General features: G+C 38.8%; 1 protein-coding gene across 3 annotated transcripts in view; it reads right to left on the reverse strand.

Annotated features, from left to right (window-relative positions):
• NIPSNAP2 (nipsnap homolog 2) overlaps positions 1–22307 on the reverse strand; it is a 35748-nt gene that overhangs the window by 5497 nt on the left and 7944 nt on the right. For 2 of the 3 annotated variants that reach the window (XM_004380794.2, XM_023735324.1), the window contains exons 2-7: positions 14839–14978; positions 14710–14755; positions 11389–11483; positions 10987–11057; positions 9763–9903; positions 8877–8908 (exon numbers count right to left, since the gene is read on the reverse strand). In XM_004380794.2, coding sequence (XP_004380851.1) covers positions 8877–8908; positions 9763–9903; positions 10987–11057; positions 11389–11483; positions 14710–14755; positions 14839–14978 — 525 coding nt within the window. The remainder of the gene's footprint in view (positions 1–8876; positions 8909–9762; positions 9904–10986; positions 11058–11388; positions 11484–14709; positions 14756–14838; positions 14979–22307) is intronic. The other variant, XM_023735325.1, reaches the window with a different exon arrangement.

Below are 22307 nucleotides of genomic sequence, written 5' to 3' on the forward strand. Positions count from 1 at the left end.
GCTCTAAGTGACGTGAGAAGGTTGCCAGGAGGAGGGCGGGCTCCAAGTGACACCAGGAGGTCGCCAGGATGATGACTTGGGGAGGTCATGAGAAGCACGGCTGGAGTCTCTTAAGACTTCACACCATAGATTTTCCAGTGAATACTATCAACAGTGCTCAGGCTCTGGAGTGAAGCCTAAACCTCATCGGTGTCCTGGAGTTGACAGGACTTGGGAAGATGATTCACTCTAACTCATTTAAAAGAGATGGAGACATACAAATGAGAATACCAATCTGCTAATATCTACAGTGAGAGACATAACTCTCAGGGGACGAGATGCTCGAGTGGCTTGGCCAGCACACTCTCTTCTTGGGGGCAAACTTCATAGGAACCGAGTTAGAACATCTCAAAGTGGTGTGTGGAAATGAGAGCAAGGGCAGGCTGCTGTGTGAGTGACGAAGCCAGTCTCCATAAGGTCACTTTGTACACCACTGCTCTCATTCACCATGCACTCAACACCAAGAGGGTGACCCAAGCTTTCCATTTCCTGTTGGGGGACGGAAGGATCTCTTGCTATTGCCCCCTGGGTTACCCACAATTAATACTGAATTTTTTAACCTTATATTTAGAATTAGTGATCGATATTTTCACAAACATTACAAATCAGATCGGCAAATTACTGAAATTAAACAAATCACTTTAACGTGCACTCTAACTCAGAAGGGAAAAAAAAGTCCTTCATTGATAGCAATAAATATTCAGGATTATTCATCTCATTCTGAATTTTTCTAATTCAGTTCAGGTAGGCAAAGAAAACATACTTGCCTGGTAATACTCAGAAGCATGTACTGAAGAGGAGATCACCATCTTAAAGTTACCTATGTGCCAAAATATAAATTGAATGCTGAACTAGCTTTGTAAATAATTTTGAAAAGAACTGAAGAATAACTGATGCCTCCTGGATTCCACAGTGAAGTCTTAATGCAAAATTCAACTAATGAGCGATCTATGGGTAACTAAATTATTTCAGGCCAAAGAGGGGAGGGACATAAACAAAAAGTCCCTTAATAAAATGGTGCCTACAACAGTAGTATACAAATCACATATGTATTTCTTAGTTTTCACCTTTAGTAGTAGTGGTGTTAACTCTTCTCCGAAAGTTTGGTAGAATTCTCCAGTGAAACCATCAGGGCTGAGGCTCTTTTTTTTTGTTGTTGGGAGTTTTTAAACTACCTTTTCAATCTCTTCTTTTGTTATATGTTTATTTAGTTGTTCTACCTCTGTGTTAGTTTAGGTAGGTAGTATGTTTCCAGAAATTTCTAGTTTTCATATTAAAAGAAATTCTAACTTGCATTTTTAGCCTTTGATAATCCAAAAAGAAAAGATTCATTAGAAGTAAAAATCACAGAACAGTTTTTGGGCCTGGAAAAAAACTCTCAGAAATTATGTAGCCCAAGACAAGAAATAACAGTAAGTAAAAGTCACAGGTTCTCATCGGAAGATAAAGAAGCCAAGGGTCAGAGCTGTAAAGCAATTCACGCCCCAGGCTTTTCCTCAGCACCACACTGCCTCCCCCTTTGTAGGAGAATAATCTTTATGAAATGCCAGCTTAAGAGACAAAAACAGCAAGTTTCAAAAAAAAAAAAAAAAAAAAATTAAGAGTTAATATAATTACCTAAAAGGTATACAAAGAGACCAAAGGGGGAAAAGAACCTGAAACATAGATATGTTAAAAATCTCCAAAGGAGATAGAACAGTTATGCTCAAAATCTTTTGTTAAATCTGATATATTTTTATGCTTACTTCAAATTATTTTTAAGAAAATAGACTATGATATTAACCTTTATCTTAATGTTTCAAGATTAAAAATATTTGTAACTATCAAAGAAATACCATATTACAGAAAGTTTGAAGACTGGGGAAAAGACAAGAGTGCCAACAACTTGACTAGTTGAAAACCTAAGTATCATTTTGGGCTTTTTTCTTTACATCCTACCCTCACACCAGGCATTGTATCCTAATTTTATTTATTGAATAATCTATCTTTGTGATGATGCTGGTAATAAATAACTCCACTGAGCAGTCCTATCCCAGGTACTGACTTTAGCTGCTCAATGGTTAATATTCTTTCTTTTTGTTAATGTGTTTTTTTAATCCATGTCTTTTTATTTTGTTGTTGAGACTACACGCAGCAAAACATATACCAATTAAACTGTTTCTACATGTACAATTCAGTGACACTGATTACATTCTTTAAGTTATGCAACCATTCCCACCTTCCTTTTCTGAGTTGTTCCCCCCATTAACATAAACTCACTACCCCCTAAGGTTCCTATCTAATCTTTCCAGTTGCTATTGTCACTTTGATCCCATATAGTTCTTAGTAGAGCATAATGCTCAAGACAGACATTTTAACTAGTTAAGCTAAACTACTGTTTGGTTTTAAGAAGATTTCAGGGGGTATTTTTGGTTTAAGGTTTAAAGATTATCTCAGGACACACATACTTTTATTTTTAATTTTCTAGGCAGCTGTTATCTTTAAGTCATTTTCCAAACATAGGAATGATGGTTAAGGTTGTGTGTCAACTTGGCCAGGTCGTGAATCTCAGTGGTTTGGTAATTATGTAATGATGTAGTCATCCTCCATGATGTGATCTGATGTGATCAATCAGTTGTAAGAGAAGTTTCTTCAGGGGTGTGGCCTACATCCAATATATATATGGATGTTCTGGCAAAGTTTGCTTGCTTGCTCTGGATCCTGCGTCCAGCTCATCATCATCTGACCTCCAGTTCTTGGGGCTTGGGCCAGTAGCCTGCCATATTGCCTGCAGGTACATGAGTCAGAAGAAGCCTCTAGCCTGACCCACGGACTTGGGACTTGCCAGCCTCTACAACTGCATGAGCCATTTCCTTGAGATAAATCTCTCTCTCTATATATATGCACTTCATTGGTTTTGCTTCTCTAGAGAACTCTGGTGGTGTTAACTCTTCTAAGACAATAGGAAACTCCTAATTTTCATGAGGACACATAAAGCGGTGGGCACAGTATGTCTGTGTCTGCTCTCTTTTCTCACTTTCCCATTTCTCTTCGTAACAGATTTTTCTTCATCAAATCTGTATATTGGAGGAGTTATTTACATGGAAATTTTCCATTTCTGACATGTTAATTGTTTACCATCCTTGGAGGATATCTTTTCCCACATTTCGTACCAATACAGCCCAAGACATTTATGTTAGGCTTGAATCTTCATTAGCAGTTGTCTGTTCTTTACTGTGGAAGCTCTTACATAAGATGCTCAATAATCTATTCTTTATAGTGTTGTTTAAGTCCTCGTTTTCTTACTGATCTTCTGTCTGGTTTTTCTATCCATTACTGAAAATGGGGAATTGAAGTCTCCAACTATTACTGTGCAACTGTCTATTTCTCCTTCAACTCTATCAATTTTTGCTTCATACATTTTGGGGTGCCACCGAGGCCAGAAGGCAGTGAAAGACATTTAAAGTGCTGGAAGAAAAAACTGTCAACCAAGAATTCTACACCCCTGGTGGTGCAGTGGTTAAGTGCTCAGCTGCTAACCAAAAGGTTAGCAGTTTGAACCCACCAGCTGCTCCATGGGAGAAAGTTGTGGCAGCCTGCTCCTGTAAAGATTAGAGCCTTGGAAACTCTATGGGGCAGTTCTACTGTGTCCTACAGGATCACTATGAGTTGGAATCGACTCAACAGCAATGGGTTTTTTTAGTTTGTTTGTTTGGTTGTTAGGGGAACATATGTTTATAATTATCATATCTTCTTGATGGATGGAAACTTTTATTAAATAATCTTGTAAACTTTTTTGAATTAAAGTCTATTTTGTCTAATAATAATATAGCCACTCCTGCTCTCTTTTGGTTATTAAGTGCATGGGTTATCTTTTTCCATCTTTTTAATTTCAATGTCTTTGTATGCAAAGGAAGTCTCTTATAGACAGCATATAGATGGATCATGTTTTTTAAAGCCAATCTGCCAATCTCTACCATTTAATAGAAAAGTTAATTAAATTTAATTGTTGATAAGGAAGAATTTACTTCTGCCATTTAGTTGTTTTTTGTATGTCTTATATGTTCTTTGTTCCTCAATTCTACCATTACTGTCCTCCTCTTTTTTGTATTTAGTTGAATTTGTGTGGTGTACTGTTTTGATTCCCTTCTTCTTTCCTTTTCTGTATATTTTTTATTTTCTTGGTGGTTATCTTGTAGATTACAATTACCATCTTAAACTTATAACTGCCTATAGTGAAAATAATAACAACTTATTTACAATGGTATACATACACTCTGCCCCACGCATCTTCATCCCTCTCCCTTTATATTGTTATTGTCACAAATTACATTTTTATACATTGTGTGCCTATTAACATAGATTTATAATTACCATTTCATGAATTTACCCTTTAAATCATAAAGAAAAAAAGGAGGTAAAAACCAGAAGTACAATAATACTGAAATTTATATTTACCTATGTAGTTACCTTTACCAGTGCTCTTTATTTCTTCTTATGACTTTGAGTTACTATTAGTGTCTTTTCATTTCAGTGTGAAGGACTCCCTTTAGTATTTTTTGTAGGGCAGGTATAATAGTAATGAACTCTCTCAGTTTTTGTCTCGAAGCATATTAATTTCTCCTTCATTCTTGAAAAATAGTTTTGACAGAGAGAGAATTCTCGGTTGACAGTTTTTTGTTTCAGCACTTCAAATGCCATTTCACTGCTTTCTGGCCTCCATGGTTTCTGATGAGAAATCAGCTGTTAATCTTCTTGAGAATCCCTTGCGTATGATGATATGCTTCTCTCCTGCCGCTTCAAGACTCTTTGTCTTTGGTTTTTGACAATATGGCTCTAATGTGGCTTGGTGTGGATATCTTTGCATTTATCCTGTTTGGAGTTCATTGCAATTCTTGGATATGTATATTCATTCACTCTTTCATCAGATTTGCTAAGTTTTTGGTCATTATCTCTTCTAATATTTTTTCTGCCACTTTCTCTTCTTCTGGGACTCTTACGATACATATGTTGGTACATTTCATGGTGCCCCAAAAGCCTCTCAGGCTCTGTTTTTCTTTATTCATTTTTCTTTCTGCTCCTTAGACTTGATAATCTTTTCTTCTGTTTATTCTATTGTCAAGCCCCTCTAGTGAAATTTTCATTTCAGTTATTGTACATTCCAGCTCCAGAATGTGTTTGGTTTGTTTTTATAATCTGTATCTCCTTATTGATATTCTCATTTTGTTTATGCGTCATTTTCTTAGGTTTTTTTTTTCAGTTCTTTATCTATGGTTTCCTTTAGCTAACTGAGCATATTTAAGACAGATGATTTAACACCTTTGACTAGTAATTCCAATGTCTAGGATTCCTCAGGGATGGTTTCTGTCAAATTCTTTATTTCCTGTGAATGGGCATACTTCCCTGTTCCTCTGCATGTCTTCTAATCTTTTGTTGAGAACTGGACATTCTGGGTATCATGATGTGGTAGCTCTGGAAATCTGATTCTCCCACTCCTCAGAGACTGCTGTTGTTACTTAATAATGGCTGCAGTCATCTGTTTTAGTGACTTTTCCCAATTATTTTTGCAAAGTATGTATTCTAATTGTGTGTGGTCAGTGAAGTTTTGTTATCTCTGCAGTCAGTCAGTGGCCTGACAGATTCCATTCCCTCCCCTCCAAAAAAGACATGTTGGTCCTTTAAGCTCTGCCACTGCTGGGAGATGCTGCTGCTGCTGCAAGGGGGGCAAAACTGAGGCAATTCTCTGCACCAGTCCCTTAGGTCACTATCAGACCAACCCAAACGTGTAACCCCAAATCCTTGGAGGACAAGGTCCCCACTGCCTGCCCAGGCACCAGCCAGCTGCTCTAGGAACGCAGCTGCTGTCTCCACTACTGTGGAAGGGCTGAGGAATGGGGGATAGTAGCCAGTTGGTGCACATGACTCACCTAGGAATGATCAGAAGCCTCCGCCTTCATGAGGCACTCTTCCAATTGGTTTAAGACTCTGATCAGATTCCAGAGTTCCAAAATAGTTTATTCTAATTTCTCTTTCTAGTTCAACTGTTGTTTTGGTAGAGGGGCCAACTCTTAAAGCTTCCTACTCCATCATTTTACATTCAGTAATCTATTCTTGTATCCTTATTAATTATTGAGGCTTTGTACTGTTATACCTTTTTTTTTTTTTTCTTATTATAAAAGTCAAAACTTCTAAAAACAATATTAGAACATAATGGTGAAAGCTAGTTTTTTTCCTAACAGTAATGAGCATGCCTCTTGTGTTTCACCATTAATATATTTCATATAATAATATCTGTCCTTTTGTGTCTGACTTATTGCACTCAGCATGTTTTCAAGGTTCATCAATATCACAGCATATGCATCAGAACTTCATTTCTCTCTATGGCTGAAAAACATTCCATTGTATGTATGTACTGCATTTTCTTTATCCATTCATCTGCTGATGGACATATGGGTTATTTCCACTTTTTGGCTATTATGAATGTTTCCATGAACACTGTACACTTTGTGTACAAGTGTATGCACAGACATATGTTTTCATTTCTCTTGGATATATATCCAGAATGGAATCAATGGGTCATATTGCAACTCCAAGTTTAACATTTTGAGAAGCTGCCAAACTGTTCCAAAGTACCTGTACCATTTTACATTCCCATCACCAGTGTATGAGGCTTCTAATTTCTCCACACTCTCACGAACACTTGTTATTATCTGTTTTTATGATTATAGCCATCCTAGTGGATGTGAAGTGGTATCTAATTGTGGTTTTACTTTGAATTCACTATGTTGAGCATCTTTTCCTGTGCTTATTAGACATTCACATATCTTTTGTGAAAATCTATTCAAATCTTTTGCCCATTTAAAAAATTAGGTTATTTGTTTTATTCTTATTCAGTTGTAAGAGTTCTTATAGATTCTGGATACAGGTTCTTATGAAATTTTTACCAAACATTTGCGGTATTTTCTCCCATTCTGTGACTCGTCTGCTCACTTAAATGATGTTCTTGGAAGAATTCCAACTTATCGATTTTTTTCTCATGTGGGTAGTACTTCTGGTGTTGTATCTAAAAACTCTGCCTAACTCAAAAACACAAAGATTTTCTCCTATGTTTTCTTGTAAAAGTTTCACAGTCTAGGTTTTATATTTAGGTGTATGATTCATTTTAATTTTTGTGTATGATGTGAGGTAGGAGTCTACCTTCATTTTTTGCAAGGGTATCTAGTTGTTCCAGCACTCTTTGTTGAAAGGACTATCTTTTCTCCATTGAAGCGCCTTGGCACTTTTGTCAAAAAAATCAATTGACCGTAAATTTAAGGGTTTATTTCTGGACTTCCAGTGCTATGCCACTGCTCTGTTTGTCCTTAAGCGAGTACCACTGTCCTCATTACTCTAGCTTTGTAGTAAGTTTTGAAATTGGGAACTCTATGTTCTCTAACTTTGTTCTTCTTTTGCAAGACTGTTTTGCTATTTGGGGTCCTCTGCATTTCCAAAGTCTGCTGGGAAATTTTTTTTTTTTTTTAATTTTTTTTTTATTGTACTTTAGGTGAAGGTTTACCGAACAAATAGTTTCTCATTAAACGTCAGTACACATATTATTTTATGACATTGGTTAACAACCCCACGACATGTCAACACTCTCCCTTCTCAACCTTGGAGGACTTTTTTTTTTTTGGTGAAAATATACACAGCCAAAGAGACACCATTTCAAAAATTTCTACATGTACAACTCAGTGACATCGATTACTTTCTTCCCATTGTGCTGCTATTCTCCCTTTAGATGAAGGTTTACAGAACAAAATAGTTTCTCATTAAGCAGTTAGTACACTAACTGCCCTATGACAATGGTTAACAACCCCACTACATGTCAACACTGTCCTTACTCAACCCTGGGTTCCCTATCACCAGCTTTCCTGTCCCCTTCTGCCTTCTAGTCCTTGTCCCTGGACTGCTGTGCCTCATAAGTCCCATTTTGTTTTATGGGGCTGTCCAATCCCTGGCTGAATGGTGAACCTCAGGAGTGACTTCACCACTAGGCTAAAAGGGTGCCTGGGGGCCATAATCTTGGGGTTTCTCCAGTCTGTCAGGCCAGTAAATCTGGTCTTTTTTTCTGTATTAGAATTTTGCTCTACATCCTTCTCCAGCTCTGTCCAGAACCCTTGGCTGTGATCGCAGTCAGAGCATTCGGTGGTGGTAGGCAGGCACCATCCAGTTGTACTGGACTCAGTCTGCTGGAGGCCTTGGTAGTTGTCATCCATTAGTCCTTTGGACTAATCTTTTCCTTGTATACTGTTGTCTTCATTCTCCCTTACTCTCAAATCTGCTGGGAATTTTGAATCTATAAATCAACTTGGGGAAACACTGGTATTTAGCTACTCAAACTAAGAAGGAAAAAAACTGAGGCAACTGTACCAAAGTTCTGTATATATGACAAACGCATGTTTCAGGAAAGATAATATTCAAGAAGTACATGAAATAGCCTTGACCTATACTGTGGTTTTGTTAAAATAGAGTCTTTAACTTTTATTAGAGACATATACTGAAATATTTATGCATGAAATGGTATGTCTGAGGATTGCTCCCAAATAATCCAGGTGTGGGGAGAGACAGAGCTAAAACAAGATTGGCCACGTGTTCATAATTACTGCAGGAAATAATGGATAGAGGAGGAGGGGTCTACTATATTAGTCTCTCTGGCTTTGTAACTGTTTAAAAATTTTCATAATAAAACACTAAACAAAAACAATAGTCTAGTGTCAAATCATGGCATTATCCCCCGATTTTACTTCTAAAATTAATATGATGGCCTAAAACAATCTGTTAATAAGATTTACAAACTCATCATTCCATAATTCACTCACCAGTAATTGCCCCATTCAATCATGGTTCCAGGCTGTAAAGAGATTTGGATTTTGGTTTGTTAGCTTCTGGAAGTAGCAGTATAAAAAAAATCAATGAGAAAAAGTAATGTAAAACTTCACTTTTAATAATGTGAGAAACAAAATACTATTATTCACTGTGTTTATACCTATCCCATGCTGGGAGTAAATTCTACAGCTCGGTACAGAAGACAACACATATACAGTGTAAGAGTAAGTCATTCGTTTAGCAAATCAGTTAGGCCATCCTTTAGATGTACTGAGCAATAATTAAACTGTGCGTACCTATTCAGACTTGATTGTGAAATTAATGAAAAATTCAATTTAAGTAACTCCATTTTTTCTAGTAAAAACACCACTGAGATCTACTGACAATTATTCAACAATGCTGCTCTCTGGGATTGAGTTCTTTCTAGTACTTAGTAGGGCGACATCTTGAAAGTGTTACAAAATATTGTTCCCTTTTTCTCTCACAGTGCTCCACAATTTGTAGGGCAGTCACATTTATTAGTTGCTCTACTGCGACTACAACTGATGCTATATTGTACCCAGTCCTGCATTTTAGATCTTTCCTCTTAAAAACAGAAATGCTATATGGAAAAACATCAAGCACTGAACAATATGTATTAGACTATAAAAAACCGTAAGAGCTTAGCAGAAGAGAAGGAGCGAGAAAGAAAAAAAGAGAGAAAAAATAAATAACGAAATAAGAGGAGAAGAACTGGAAGGGAAGAAAGACGCCAAATCAAAATACAATGCTAAACCCACACTACAGAATGTACACTTGGGTTTTGCTGTCAGTATTACCGGGTGGCTCATGCTTCTTCGTGGAAGAGAGGGGACATTTATCTTGTATTTCAGTACTTACTCGGAGCTGGTAAGACCTGAGTTCATATATATTAGGTCCTGACCGTGGGACAGGCTCATTCCAGAAACTGAATTCCAATAGCAGTTGATTCTTCCTAGAGAGGAGCATGTCACTTCTTGCCTTACGGAATTCCGCAAATTCCTTTGGGTGAAAAAATGTGCTCATGATGTCTTCTAATACTTATATATACAACCACTTTAGTAACATTTATATTACTGTTGGTTGTACAGGATATAAAAGAATACTATCATAAGTAAACAGCTGCTGTTGAGATGATTCCAACTCCTGGCACCCCCATGTGTGCTCCATAGGGTTTTCAGTGGTGGATTTTTTGGAAGCAGATCATCAGGACTTTCTTCCAAGGTACCTCTGGATGGTCCTGAACAGCCAACTTTTCAGTTAGCAGTTGAGCGCGTTAACTGTTTGTACCACCCAGGGACTCCCTATCATAAATAGGGTAATCAATAGGTCCCAGTTGGCCTGGGACAGTCCCAGTTGACATCTGTCGAACCAATGATTAATAATGACTAATAGCATCCCCTTTCACTCTCAAGTCTCCAGGTTTAGAGGACAAATTATGTGGTCACTCTAAATGTAATTATTTAAATGACAATTTAAACAAATTTCATTTCCCATGTTTTTAGATTCTCCTAACAGAGCTTGACAGTACATTAACAGAGGTGACACAGAGACTACAAACAGCAGATAATCCAAAAGCCATTTATATTTGCACTGGGAATCTACACAAAAAATTTCTTTCCTAATGATGTATGGCTTGAACTGTGAATATCCTCTCCACTAACATGTACTTATTAGCAAAGTGAGGGATGGGACAGCAAAGTCAGACCAAGGAAAAAAAAAATGTGGTAGACAATTCTTGCTAGATAATCCAGGGCTGACCGTGTCTACTGTGCTGACTTAACCAGTTTCAAAGTATCAGCTTATTAGTTTCAAAGTACAACTTACTTTTACAGGAAGAACTGTAACTTTATATATTACAACTGGCTACCATACTTTATGTTTAAATGCATCTTCAAGAGTTCAAAGAATAAAAGTTTTACTACAAAAAATTTAAACAAAAACTGATGACAGAAAAGAGTCATTTAATTTTATACTATCCATACCTCATTGCCGTCAAGTCGATTCCGACTCCTAGCGGCCATTCTATACTGATACATACTAAGTCATTAGTCTGAATAAGTAAACATTTTTCAAAATCATTACCTGACTTTCTCTGAGTTTATTCATCACCTCTGTGAGGGCTGGATAGCCTCCTTCATACCTCCAGAGGTGAACTGAAACATATTTTAAAACATAATACACATTAGAGTTTCATGATACTCTTACCTTGAAAATATTTAGATACACGTAATATTAACAGTACAAAACTATCATGTGCCATGTGTTGGCCTATGAATTAACACAATAAAGTTTCAATAATAGATTCAAACAACGAAAAAAGTAGTGTTTGCAATGAATTATGACAGAACTACTTTAACCATAACATTATACTGAGGCTTGGAAAGCTTTGATGATAATAACTAGCATTAAATCAGAAAACTACTTAAGCGGTTACTATGAAGGTTTAAGGAACAAGTGTTTATTCTAAAGACTTCTGCTTCCTACCAGCTTGATCCTGCTCGCCATACCACGTGTTCCAAGTCCCCACCAAAGTACAAGGGTAATGTTTATCTTCGTGAATCTTTGGCAACACCTCTTGACTTAAAGAGAAGAAACAGCAACACTGATTAAACAACCAGCAAAATGCAACTAGGTAGACAATGTGAGGTCAATAACAGGAAAAGGCCACCTACTCTGCATTCTGGCAATTGACCTCAGAACATATTTACAATAAAACAGTGTGTAGAATCAACCCTTTAGCTGACTTCTGTTATACTGTGACATGCCACTAATCAGAGGCTTAGATTTCTGATACCCCAACTATCTAAACAGTTGTAAGTAACTTAAGTATAAACAGTGATAAAAATGACTAAGAAGAGCCAAAGGTCCCAAGATTCCAGGAGCTATGGGTCTACTACTTGCCCTTTCAGGGGAAAAAAAAAAAAGAAGTACTTCAGAATGGTGATGTTTCTAAAAGCTAAGTTCTGCTGGTTCCAAAGATAGGAAGAATGGGAGAAATGAGAATAGAAGAAAAAGAACATGGAAGAAATACGAAAGATGGAAAGCGAGCACAGTAATGCTTAATGGAGGGGCAGACAACAGAAGCAGCACCAGCAGCAGAGGTAACAGAAGCAGAGAACAAGTTGGCCTTACGGAAGGAGGAGGAAGACATAGAGCTAGAACACAACACAGTCTGGAAGCAACTCCAAGTTCGACAGTCACAAAGGGCATCAAAGAATCAAAAATTAAAGATACAGCATGGTGCATAAATTAGGTTCTACTCAATTCAAGTAGTTGAGGGGATTTGACACATATCAGATAATCCCACACTGAACATACCACCCAGTCCATTCTGCTGCACATGAGCAGATGAGCAGCGGCAAAGCCAAGACATGAGAGTTTATTAGTTTAACAGAGGTGTCAGAGATTGATCCCACGGAAACCTTCCTATTGTATATATTCTAATGCCCAAGTAAAGGCTAAGGGAAGAGGTATAGCCGTGTCATACCAAGAGAAAACTAAAACCTGCACACTTTTTGAAGAACAGGAAAATTATGGTAAAAAAGTATGATATTGATTCAACAATGGAATCAAGGGGATGTCAAGGGTCAGAAATGGAACCTATTCAAATAATGTGCTAACACTGAGTGAAATTAAATTAGTGAACACCACCGGATGCTGGCACGCTAAGACTGAATGTATATGAATAGTCAACAAAGAAAAGCTCCAAATGGCTCCCTAACTAGCTGAAAACCCATATGTCTGGACCATGGAGTCCCTGGGTAGTGCAAATGGTTAAGGCACTCAGCAGCTAACCAAAAGGTTGGAGGGGCAAGCCCACCCAGAGGCACCCTGGAAGAAAGTCCTGGCCATCTACTTCTGAAAAGCCAGACAATGAAAAACCTATGGGGCACAGTTCCATCCTGACACAAACGGGGTCACCAGGAGTTGAAATCTACTTGATAGCAACTGGTAACTGGCGGTACAATGACCATACCAATGTGTATTTTTTAAAGGGTGGCATTTACTTTTTAAATTAAGACCTGATATTAAACGTATCTGATGCATAACCCATGAATGTTCAGAAGTTAACATGGAATTGACAGACTGGGGGTGGGAAAAGAGGAAGTATGGTAGTGAAATGGAAATGAATCTGCTTTTTGCCAGAGGACAGGAGCAGGAAGTAACCGTCCCTGACTTGGAGCTAATGACTTGGAGCTAATGTGGAGGAAGGAGGCCGGCACAGACGACACAGCTGCGGCCCGGAAAGCAGCCAGGGGCCTGAGAACAGGGCCTAGGCTGCTCATCAGTACAAAGCCACAGGTAGATTTCTAGCCAATCCCTTTTGCTGGAAGTTGCAAGGTAGGCAGTACCTGTACCCAGAACTGGATGGACTGGGCAGAACCTCAATACAGGGGGTCCCCCTAAACTAGGCAGGAGTTAACTCTTTCTGTGCTAGGAACAGGGAGTTGCTGAAAGCTTCAGGGAACAGAAAGAGCATGAAGGGGAATGCAGAATTCAAGAAGATCAATCTGACAAGCTTCTGAGTGATGGACTGCAGGTGAGGTAGAGATCCAGGGGCAGCTGGGAGCCCAGGAAGTCAGAAAGGAGGCTACTTGGGAATAGGGCTGGACAGGCTTAGACAGGGAGGTGGAGAAGGAAACAAGCAAAAGAGAACCAAAATACATGTCAAACGAAGAACGCAGTCCTCAGAGGCTAATTAATCACCGAAAACTAAAGAAAGCGCAAAATAAAACACGGTGAGGGATACAGACAGGGAAGCTGGGAGAGGGAGGTGACTCGACATGCTGAGTTTGAAGCAATAGTAAGGCATCCCAACAGAAATATGCCAGAAACCCAAGCCTGGAGATGAGGTAATAAAAACAGGACAGGGAAGATAATGGGGGAAACATTAGCAGAGAGAAAAATCCTCATTTTATGAGAAAAGACTTAGATAAGCATCTGTTTTGCTGTAGGGCATTTTTCAATAAACAGAACCGTGCTGAGGTGCGCAAGAAATTCTATGCTAGCATGACATTTCATGAACCACCTCCAGATACGAAACCACAATAAAACTACAAAAGGTTTTTGGTTTTGAAGAGGTTTTGGTATTGACTCCGGTGACAAGATCACTTGCCTTTTCATGAGAATAGCAGAAATTAAGGGTGAAAATGTCTTTTTCAGTATGTTTCCTTACAAATGATTATTAAAATCCTAATTTTGTTAATTTAATTAAGAACTTATAAGCTTAATTCTCCCTTTAGTCTGCAGGTTTACACATTCTGTAAAAGATTATAGTCCTTGTATCATAGGAGGACCAGGTGAAGTGACTTGGATCCCGGAGAACAGAAGACTTGGTAGGAAATGGCAGCTATGTTCTAACATATACAGGACTTCCATGTGGCCATTTTCCTTAGGAGTAAAGACAGAAACAAGAGAGGTCCCAAAGGTGGGAATTCTAATTCCTAACACTCAGAGCTGTACCGGGATGGAATGTATTTACAGCCGGCCTTGAGGAACATCTGCAGAAAGGATTCAATAACTGGATAAGCAGATGGGCTGGATGATCTTGCAAGGCTCCTTCCAATCTTAAGAGTCTATTCATCTTCTAAAGTGTGACTGCCTATGTGATAACTTAGATGTGTGAGAGCTTATAATGAAAATGTCCTTGGCAATCAATCCCAGAGTTCAGTTTAAGAGCCTCTGAACATTCCAGCTTTGAGGAGAGGGATGAAAGAGCTCACTTTCGGCTAAGTGTTAGTTGAACCAACAAATATTAAACTCATTATTTGTTTCCCCAAGTAAAGGATAGTTTGGTATACACACCAAATTTTGTTGTATGCTTCTAGGTATTCCGGTTTAACATTGTGAACTGAAACAAAAGAAAATTCAACGATAAACTTAGGAACAAAGGGAAAATGAGTCAACTATGAAGAGCACAAACCTATCACTCACACTGTAGTTTGTACAGGCTGCTCGTTTCCTTTTTGGCCAGGAGGTTGGAATGAGCATCTTTTCTTGGATCAACTTTCCGGACAAATAAGGATTTTAACCAGCTGTCTTCTCCAGGTCTGACACTAGAAGATGTCAGTCCCCTGTGGAATAACAAACACAATCATTTGAGCCCCTGCTGAGGTACAAAGACTTCAGTGTCTTTTTTAGGGAATGTCGTGGAGTTCACTGTTTTCATAAAGTCACATCAGTCCACAAACGTGCACTGTTCTATTCTAGAACCTGGCATGTTGCTGTTGTTGTTAGGTGCCATAGAGGCAGTTCCAGCTCATAACAACCCTATGAACATCAGAACCTGGCATAAATATCACAAAATGTCCGCTTTATTCCATTAGCATAGCGTGTACTCTAAACAGCAGAAGCAGAGTAACATGTAAAAGAAGCAACTTGCAGCACTCGTAACAGAGTTCCATGTTTATCTTGGCAACTGATTTAGGAAATAATATTGGAGTTATTATTCCCTCTCCTTGAGCATACAGAATGTGACCCAGCTGGAGCTGGGCTCACAAGAACTCACCAGGACACATCAACTGGGCCCTGAGGTATAAAGACAATAGCTAAGATAATCTTGGAAAATATCTTTTATGGAAACTTTCACATAAAGCCAATCAAACAGAACACAAAAGATTTTCTACCCTTTTTCTATTGGCATTTAGTGAACAGAGATTTGTTGGACCAATGAAGACCCTCCTGACTCTCGTTACTGAAACCTGTACCAAGGATTATTAAGAAAGACAATTCAAAATGTAGGATCACAGTTTCTAGCCAATCTGAAAAGGCTAACCTTTTGATGGTTTTGCCCATTTGTAATGTTACTATATACTGATGACTCTGTAATGGTTCTTTGGACTCGGGCAGACATGGCTGTGGCAGCATGCTTGTCCGTTTTCCCACTTTTGTCTGTTTCGTGATATTTCCTTGGACTTGGGCAGACATGGCTGTGGCAGCGTGCTTGTCCATTTTCCCACTTTTGTCTGTTTTGTGATATTTCCTTGGACTTGGGCAGACATGGCTGTGGCAGTGCGCTTGTCCACTTCCCACTTCTGCCCTTTTGAATATATGCCGAATAAAACTTTCTTTTTGCTCCACTCAACTTTATGATGTTTTTCCCCTACTACGCAACTTTATGTTTTACCCTTCTCCAAAGCAATTTGTGACATAGAAAAAAAATAAACAAGGAAAAGGAAACAAAGTCTTTCTTTAAAAAATCATTTCACCCCTCGCATAAATTAACCTTAGCATCAAGATTTTTAACTGTCAAAGACCTCAGAACACAAACTCCATTAACATATGAATAATTTGCTTATTTTCCCCCTACAACTGAATTTCTACCACCTATGCTGTCAGAAAGCGAGGATGAAGTCATGGAAGTTCAATCATGAATTGTTAAGTACATGTTTAACTCCTTGCTAGTAGGAATACAAACTGGTGTAAGCTCCTACAGAGCAATGGGGCAGTATCTATCTGTGCCAGGGGCTCTAGCTTATTCTTTTCAGTGATTGCATAGTATTCTATTGTTCGGATATTCCCTAACTTATTTGACCACTCCCTCTTAATGGATATCCAAATGGCCTGTACCAGGAAGAAAACCGGAAACCAGGCTGTACTGAACATTCTTGTGCATTCAACTTTGTGTACTTGTCTAAAGATAGCTATCTGTAGGCCATAACTACAGGTACAATTATTAGGCCTAAATGCATACACAGTTTTAAATTCGATATGTTTATCAAGAATGTTCATTATAGCCTGGTTTCCAGTTTTTTCTTGATACAGATCATCTGGCTACCCATTAACAGGGACTGGTCAAATGAACCCACAGGAGAAAACACATGGCAATCTTCTCCCTTAAAGCTTACAGCCTAGGAAACCCTATGGGGCAGCTCTGCTCTGTCCTATAGGGTTGCTATGACTTGGAATTGACTCCAGGGAACACAACAACAACAATCAAATAAATAGGGAATATCCAAACAATAGAATACTAGGCAATCATTGAAAGGAATGTGGTAGAGCCACACTCATTGATAATGTTGTGAAAAAGCCAGGCACAGACCAGTAAGTACTACACGTGCTCAGTAAACTGTTAAAAGTACACCCACTCCTCACTTCTCTACATGGTTAGGTTCCAAAGACCAGGTCGTGATGTGAAAATCAGTTTTGTAGGAAAATGAAGATTCTTTTTTTATGTTTTCAGACTATCCATTTGTCCAATTATTTTTATTTAGAAAATATGATCATAGAAATACTAACATTTAAGACTTACTGATGTGCTCATCACTGTGACGAGTCCAGTTATGGATTATTCCTCTGTGGAGAAGGAGGCTTGGAGGAGACTAAGCTGGATAAAGCCGGGCTGTGTGACTGCAGGGCTCATGGCTAAACCACTTCACCTTCCTCCTGTGCTGGGTCAGAGCGTCCCCCATGGTGCCACCTCCAGGGCTCCACTCCCACCCCTGCAAGCTCTGTGTTCACAAGCCCGGAACCTGCTTTGCCCTCCGAGCCTGGCGAGTCACCCAGGCTCAGGGCTGGCCATAGAGGGGAGCCTTGCCGTGCACCCAGCCCCACTGAGGCAGAGGCTTCAGGCCCAGTTCAGCTCACTTTGGGATGCCATTAAACTCCCATGCATTTCTTCCAAACACCTTCTCCGATGCCTCTTTCTTTCCTCCCTTCCCACCCCACAGCGATTTTGAGCTGTAGGGCCTCAGGCTGCACAGGAGCTGGGAACCCAGAAGAGGTGCCTGCTGGCTCAGTCAGTGCTGCCTGCTGGGAGGCTGTGGCCACAGAGGAGGCTGCCCAGCTTGGCAGCTGGCCATGCAGGCCTGGCGGAAGTGGGCAGGGCAGTGCAGCCCAGCCTCCCAGAGGCCGCCCAGGGAAGGGATGCTCTGCAGCCTTTGCAGCCATGCCCTCCGCCTCGTTAATGCGCAAAACAATTGGATAGGAGAATTTTTTCCATTGTCGTAATATTGGATAACAAGATAGTCGATAAGTGAGGAGCAGGTGTAATCACATTTGAAGAATATGACTGGGGATGGGGTGGGAGGAGAGATTTTTTCCTTTTCATTGTACGGTAGAACCTGCGAAAGGCCAGAACCTGTGTAAGACGGAAACCTGTGAGAAAAGGAAAACTCAAATATTTTCCACTAAAATGAGTGATAGAAAAGTGGGAAGATGGGGCCGGGGCCTGCAGACCATGCTTTCAGGGGACATCTAGGTCAACTGGCATAACAAAGTTTATTAAGAAAATGTTCTGCATCCCACTTTGGTGAGTGGCATCTGGGGTCTTAAAAGCTTGCGAACGGCTATCTAAGATGCATCGGTTGGTCCCAACCTACTTGGAGCAAAGGAAAATGAAGAACACCAAAGACACAAGGAAAATATTAGCTCAAAAGACAAAAGGTCCACATAAACCAGAGACTCCATCAGCCTGAGACCAGAAGAAAAGGATGGTGCCCGGCAACCATCAATGTCCGCCCTGACAGGGAACACAACACAGAGTCCCAGACGGAGCGGGAAAAAAGTGCAGAGCAGAACTCAAATTCACGTAAAAAGACTAGAATTAATGGTCTGACTGAGACTGGAGGAACCCCCGAAATTATGGCCTCCAGATGCTCTGTTAACCAACAACTAAAACCGTTTCCGAAGCCCACTCTTCAGACAAAGATTAGACTGGACTATAAAACAAAAAATAATACTCACGAGGAATGTGCTTCTTAGTTCAATCAGATACACAACACCAAATGGGCGGCTCCTGTCTAGAGGCAGGATGAGAGGCAGGAAGGGACAGGAACTGGTTGAATGAACACAAGAAACCCAGGTGGAAAAAGGGAGTGTGCTGTCACATTGTAGGCACTGCAATTAATGTCACATAACAGCATCTGTATAAATTTTTGGATGAATAATTAACTTGAGCTGTAAACTTTCATCTAAAGCACAATTTAAAAAAAGAAAAAGTGGGAAGACTGCACCCTGTCAAAGACAGAAAACTTACAAGACCTAGAAAAACTAGGCAGTCCCACCAAGTTCTGACTCTCCCAGGTTTCACTGTATACCTTTCTTGACTATTTGATTATTTTCACCCACATATATATGCAAAGTTTATAATTAAAAATTAACTAAAATATCTAAAAGTGCATGCTTAGAAAACTCTTTATAGGTAACGTTTAACTCCCTGTTGAAGACTTTAAAAAATCAGAACCTGGTTGAGAGTCATCCGTAACCCCACATAATCACGACACAATGACAAACTGTCCCTTTGGCGTCTTCATTTTTGTTAGATTTCTGGACAGTGAAATTTACTCTTTTTTTGGTCACACAGTTCTAGGAGTTTTGACAAAAGCACAGTCATACAACCACCACCATGGTAAGCCACAGAACAGTTCTTTACCTCCCAAAGTCCTCCCTTGGAAATCAACTCCTCCCCTCAACCCTAACCTCTAACAACCACTGAGCTGTTGTTCTTCCCTAGAGCTTTACCTTTTCACAATGTCTCACAAACGGAATCATACAGAACACAGCCTCTGAGTGCATGCCCCTGCTGTTTGCACAATCCTTTTTATAACTGGTGGCCACCATTTCTGGCCAGGGCCATTACAGCATACTCCTTATAGTTTTAATTGATCTTCAACTGATCCACACATAGATTATCTTTTTTGCCCTTTGCTAGACTGTCCCAGGGGCAATAACGCACTGGGATTCCAAATGGCCAACATTCAACATTCAGGATCTCACCCAGGGCTTCAAAACAAGGCCTAGGTGCAGACAGGGCAGGGTGAAACTTTCCTTGGGGATCTCTGTGTAAATACTACTGGTGATTTTCTACAGACTATTTCCAATCTGCTTAGCAGACTTGCTTAAGGACATGGACACCATAGGAAGGAAAAAAAGACTCCAGATATTAAGGAAGAGAATTTCTGAATTTAAACAAGGGACCAGAAAAACTCTCATTGAGATGCAAGCTCTCCACTGTTTCATGAGATGAACATGTGGATTCCATACCACCATGACACAAATTCCTATTCATTCAATAATAGTGTTTAAAAAATTGATTTGTTGATGTAATGAACAAACTTTACAGAGCAGTTTTCTCCCCAGTAAGATGCTCTTTTAATTTAAAGACAACTGAAACAATTAAATTTAAAAAAAAGAGGCTTATTTGTGTGTTTGAACATTTCCATAACAAAAAAGTTTAAAAAACATCAACAAAGCTACTTTTCAGAGTAATGGCTGTCATAATTCAGAAGATATTATCTCAAATAGCTACAAACAAGATAAAAAGATTTTTTAATGATGTAAACTAAAAATATACAAATATAAAATTAACAACAATAAAATGTTTTCTGTAAACAATGGTCAGGAAACATAAGAGCATTTTCCCAAATCTTTCAAAGATTAAAAGCAGCAAGCTTATATTAAACAAACAAAATACCAAGTTAATACCAAACAAACAAAAAAAAAAACCAAACCCATTGCCATCGAGTCGATTCTGACTCATAGCACCCCTATAGTACAGAGTAGAACTGCCCCACAGAATTTCCAAGGAGCGGCTGGTGGATTCGAACTGCCAATCTTTTGGTTAGCAGCCTGAGCTCTTAACCATGCAATTTTTCCTTATAAACGCATAGAACAAAAACATAACCCTAAATAGCATTTGTAAAATGACACTAGATTTTGCCATTTTGCTTTTACTATATGTTAAAATTCCTCAGAATTAATAAAATGTTAATACTGTAGTCCCTCAGGGAGGCATTGAGGGTTAAGTAGAAGAGACACAGCTTTCCCATATACAGTACTGACTGTCACTTCACTTTTGTACACTGTTAAGTACATGTTTAACCTCCATAATCTTAGGGTTAAAAGAGATAATACACTAAGGCACTTAGAATAGCACCTGATATATGGCAAGCAGTTAAGAAAATTAAGTTTTTAAAACTATGTAGTCAGTAAAATGCACTTAAATTTTTAAAAGTTAAATATAAAAACCGCAGTTCTTCAGCACAAATCAACATCATATGGTGTTTGCTTCTGTTTTCACTTCACTCTTTGACTACAACAAATAAGCTCACTCTGAAGAAGGCAATTCTCCAAATGAATCATGGTAAAATTTACCTCGATTAAGAATAAAAATATTTTGCCAATTTGTTTAGTGTTTTAAATGTACCGTATTTTGGGATGCTTGCTTAATAATATCATGAAGCAAAATAATAAGCAGATAAAATTAGTGATACGCAAAATAGAAAGTTTTAAGTTTTGTTAAAGGGAATTTTTTTAGTCTTGTGGTCAATATATAGCTATCAAAACATCTGCCGTTTCAACAATCTTTGCATGTACAGTTTAGTGACATCAATTATGTTCATTATGTTGTTCAACCAGGACCCTTATCTGTTCCAGCTGCTTCACCCTGGCCTGTCAGCACCCTTACTCAAATGTTTCCATCATGTTAATGGAACTTTTTAACATTTCTGTTTTTTCTTTATTTTAGTTAAGTTCACGAATCAGAAATTGTGTGGGATTTTTTTTTTGTCAAATAAATTGTAAGGACTTAGGGATAACAATTATGAACAATTAAGAAAGGGATACAATGAAAGTTTCTAAAAATATTAGAGCTAGGGAGTTACATTTAAGATAACAAATACCCATCAAGGCAACCACCACAGAAACATGTTATATATACACTGTTGTTGGGCGCCATCCAGTTGATTTCAACTCATAGCAATCCCACGTGACAGCAGAACTGCCCCACAGGTAGTTTTCTAGGCTGTAATCTTTAAAGGAGCAGATCGCCAGGTCCTTCTCCTATGGAGCCGCTGGGTGGGTTTGAACCACCAACCTTTTGGTTAGCAGCCAGGCGCTTAAACGTTGTGTCACCAGGGCTCCTTATGGTTTTTTTTTGACATATATATATATATAAATAAAATCCATTGTCATCAAATCGGTTCCAACTCATAGTGACCCTACAGGACAGAGTAGAACTGCCCCATAGAGTTTCCAAGGAACGGCTTGTGGATTCAAACTGCTGATCTTTTGTTTAGCTGCCGAGCTCTTTAACCTCTACACCACCAGGGCCCCGTATATATATATATATATACTTACATATGTATATATATATGTGTGTGTATATATATATATATATACACACACACACACACATATATAGGGACAACTTCTATGGCATTTGATACATTATAGAAGAGAATCTAAAAGAGAATTATTGTCAGACTAAATCTGGAGGGGAAAAAAAATTCCAAAGTAATTTTTCTCCTCTACCTTACAACAGAAGGGGACTAAAGTTAGTAAGCACACCATGCCACAGGTACTGGCCTAGGCAGTTTGCCTGGGTCATCTAATTTAATCCCCAAAACAATCTAGCAAGGCAGGCATTACTGCATTTAAAAGATTGGCTCAAACAGGTTAAACAA

This window comes from Trichechus manatus, unplaced genomic scaffold (assembly GCF_000243295.1).
Source record: "Trichechus manatus latirostris isolate Lorelei unplaced genomic scaffold, TriManLat1.0 scaffold00077, whole genome shotgun sequence".
Lineage (NCBI taxonomy): Eukaryota > Metazoa > Chordata > Mammalia > Sirenia > Trichechidae > Trichechus > Trichechus manatus.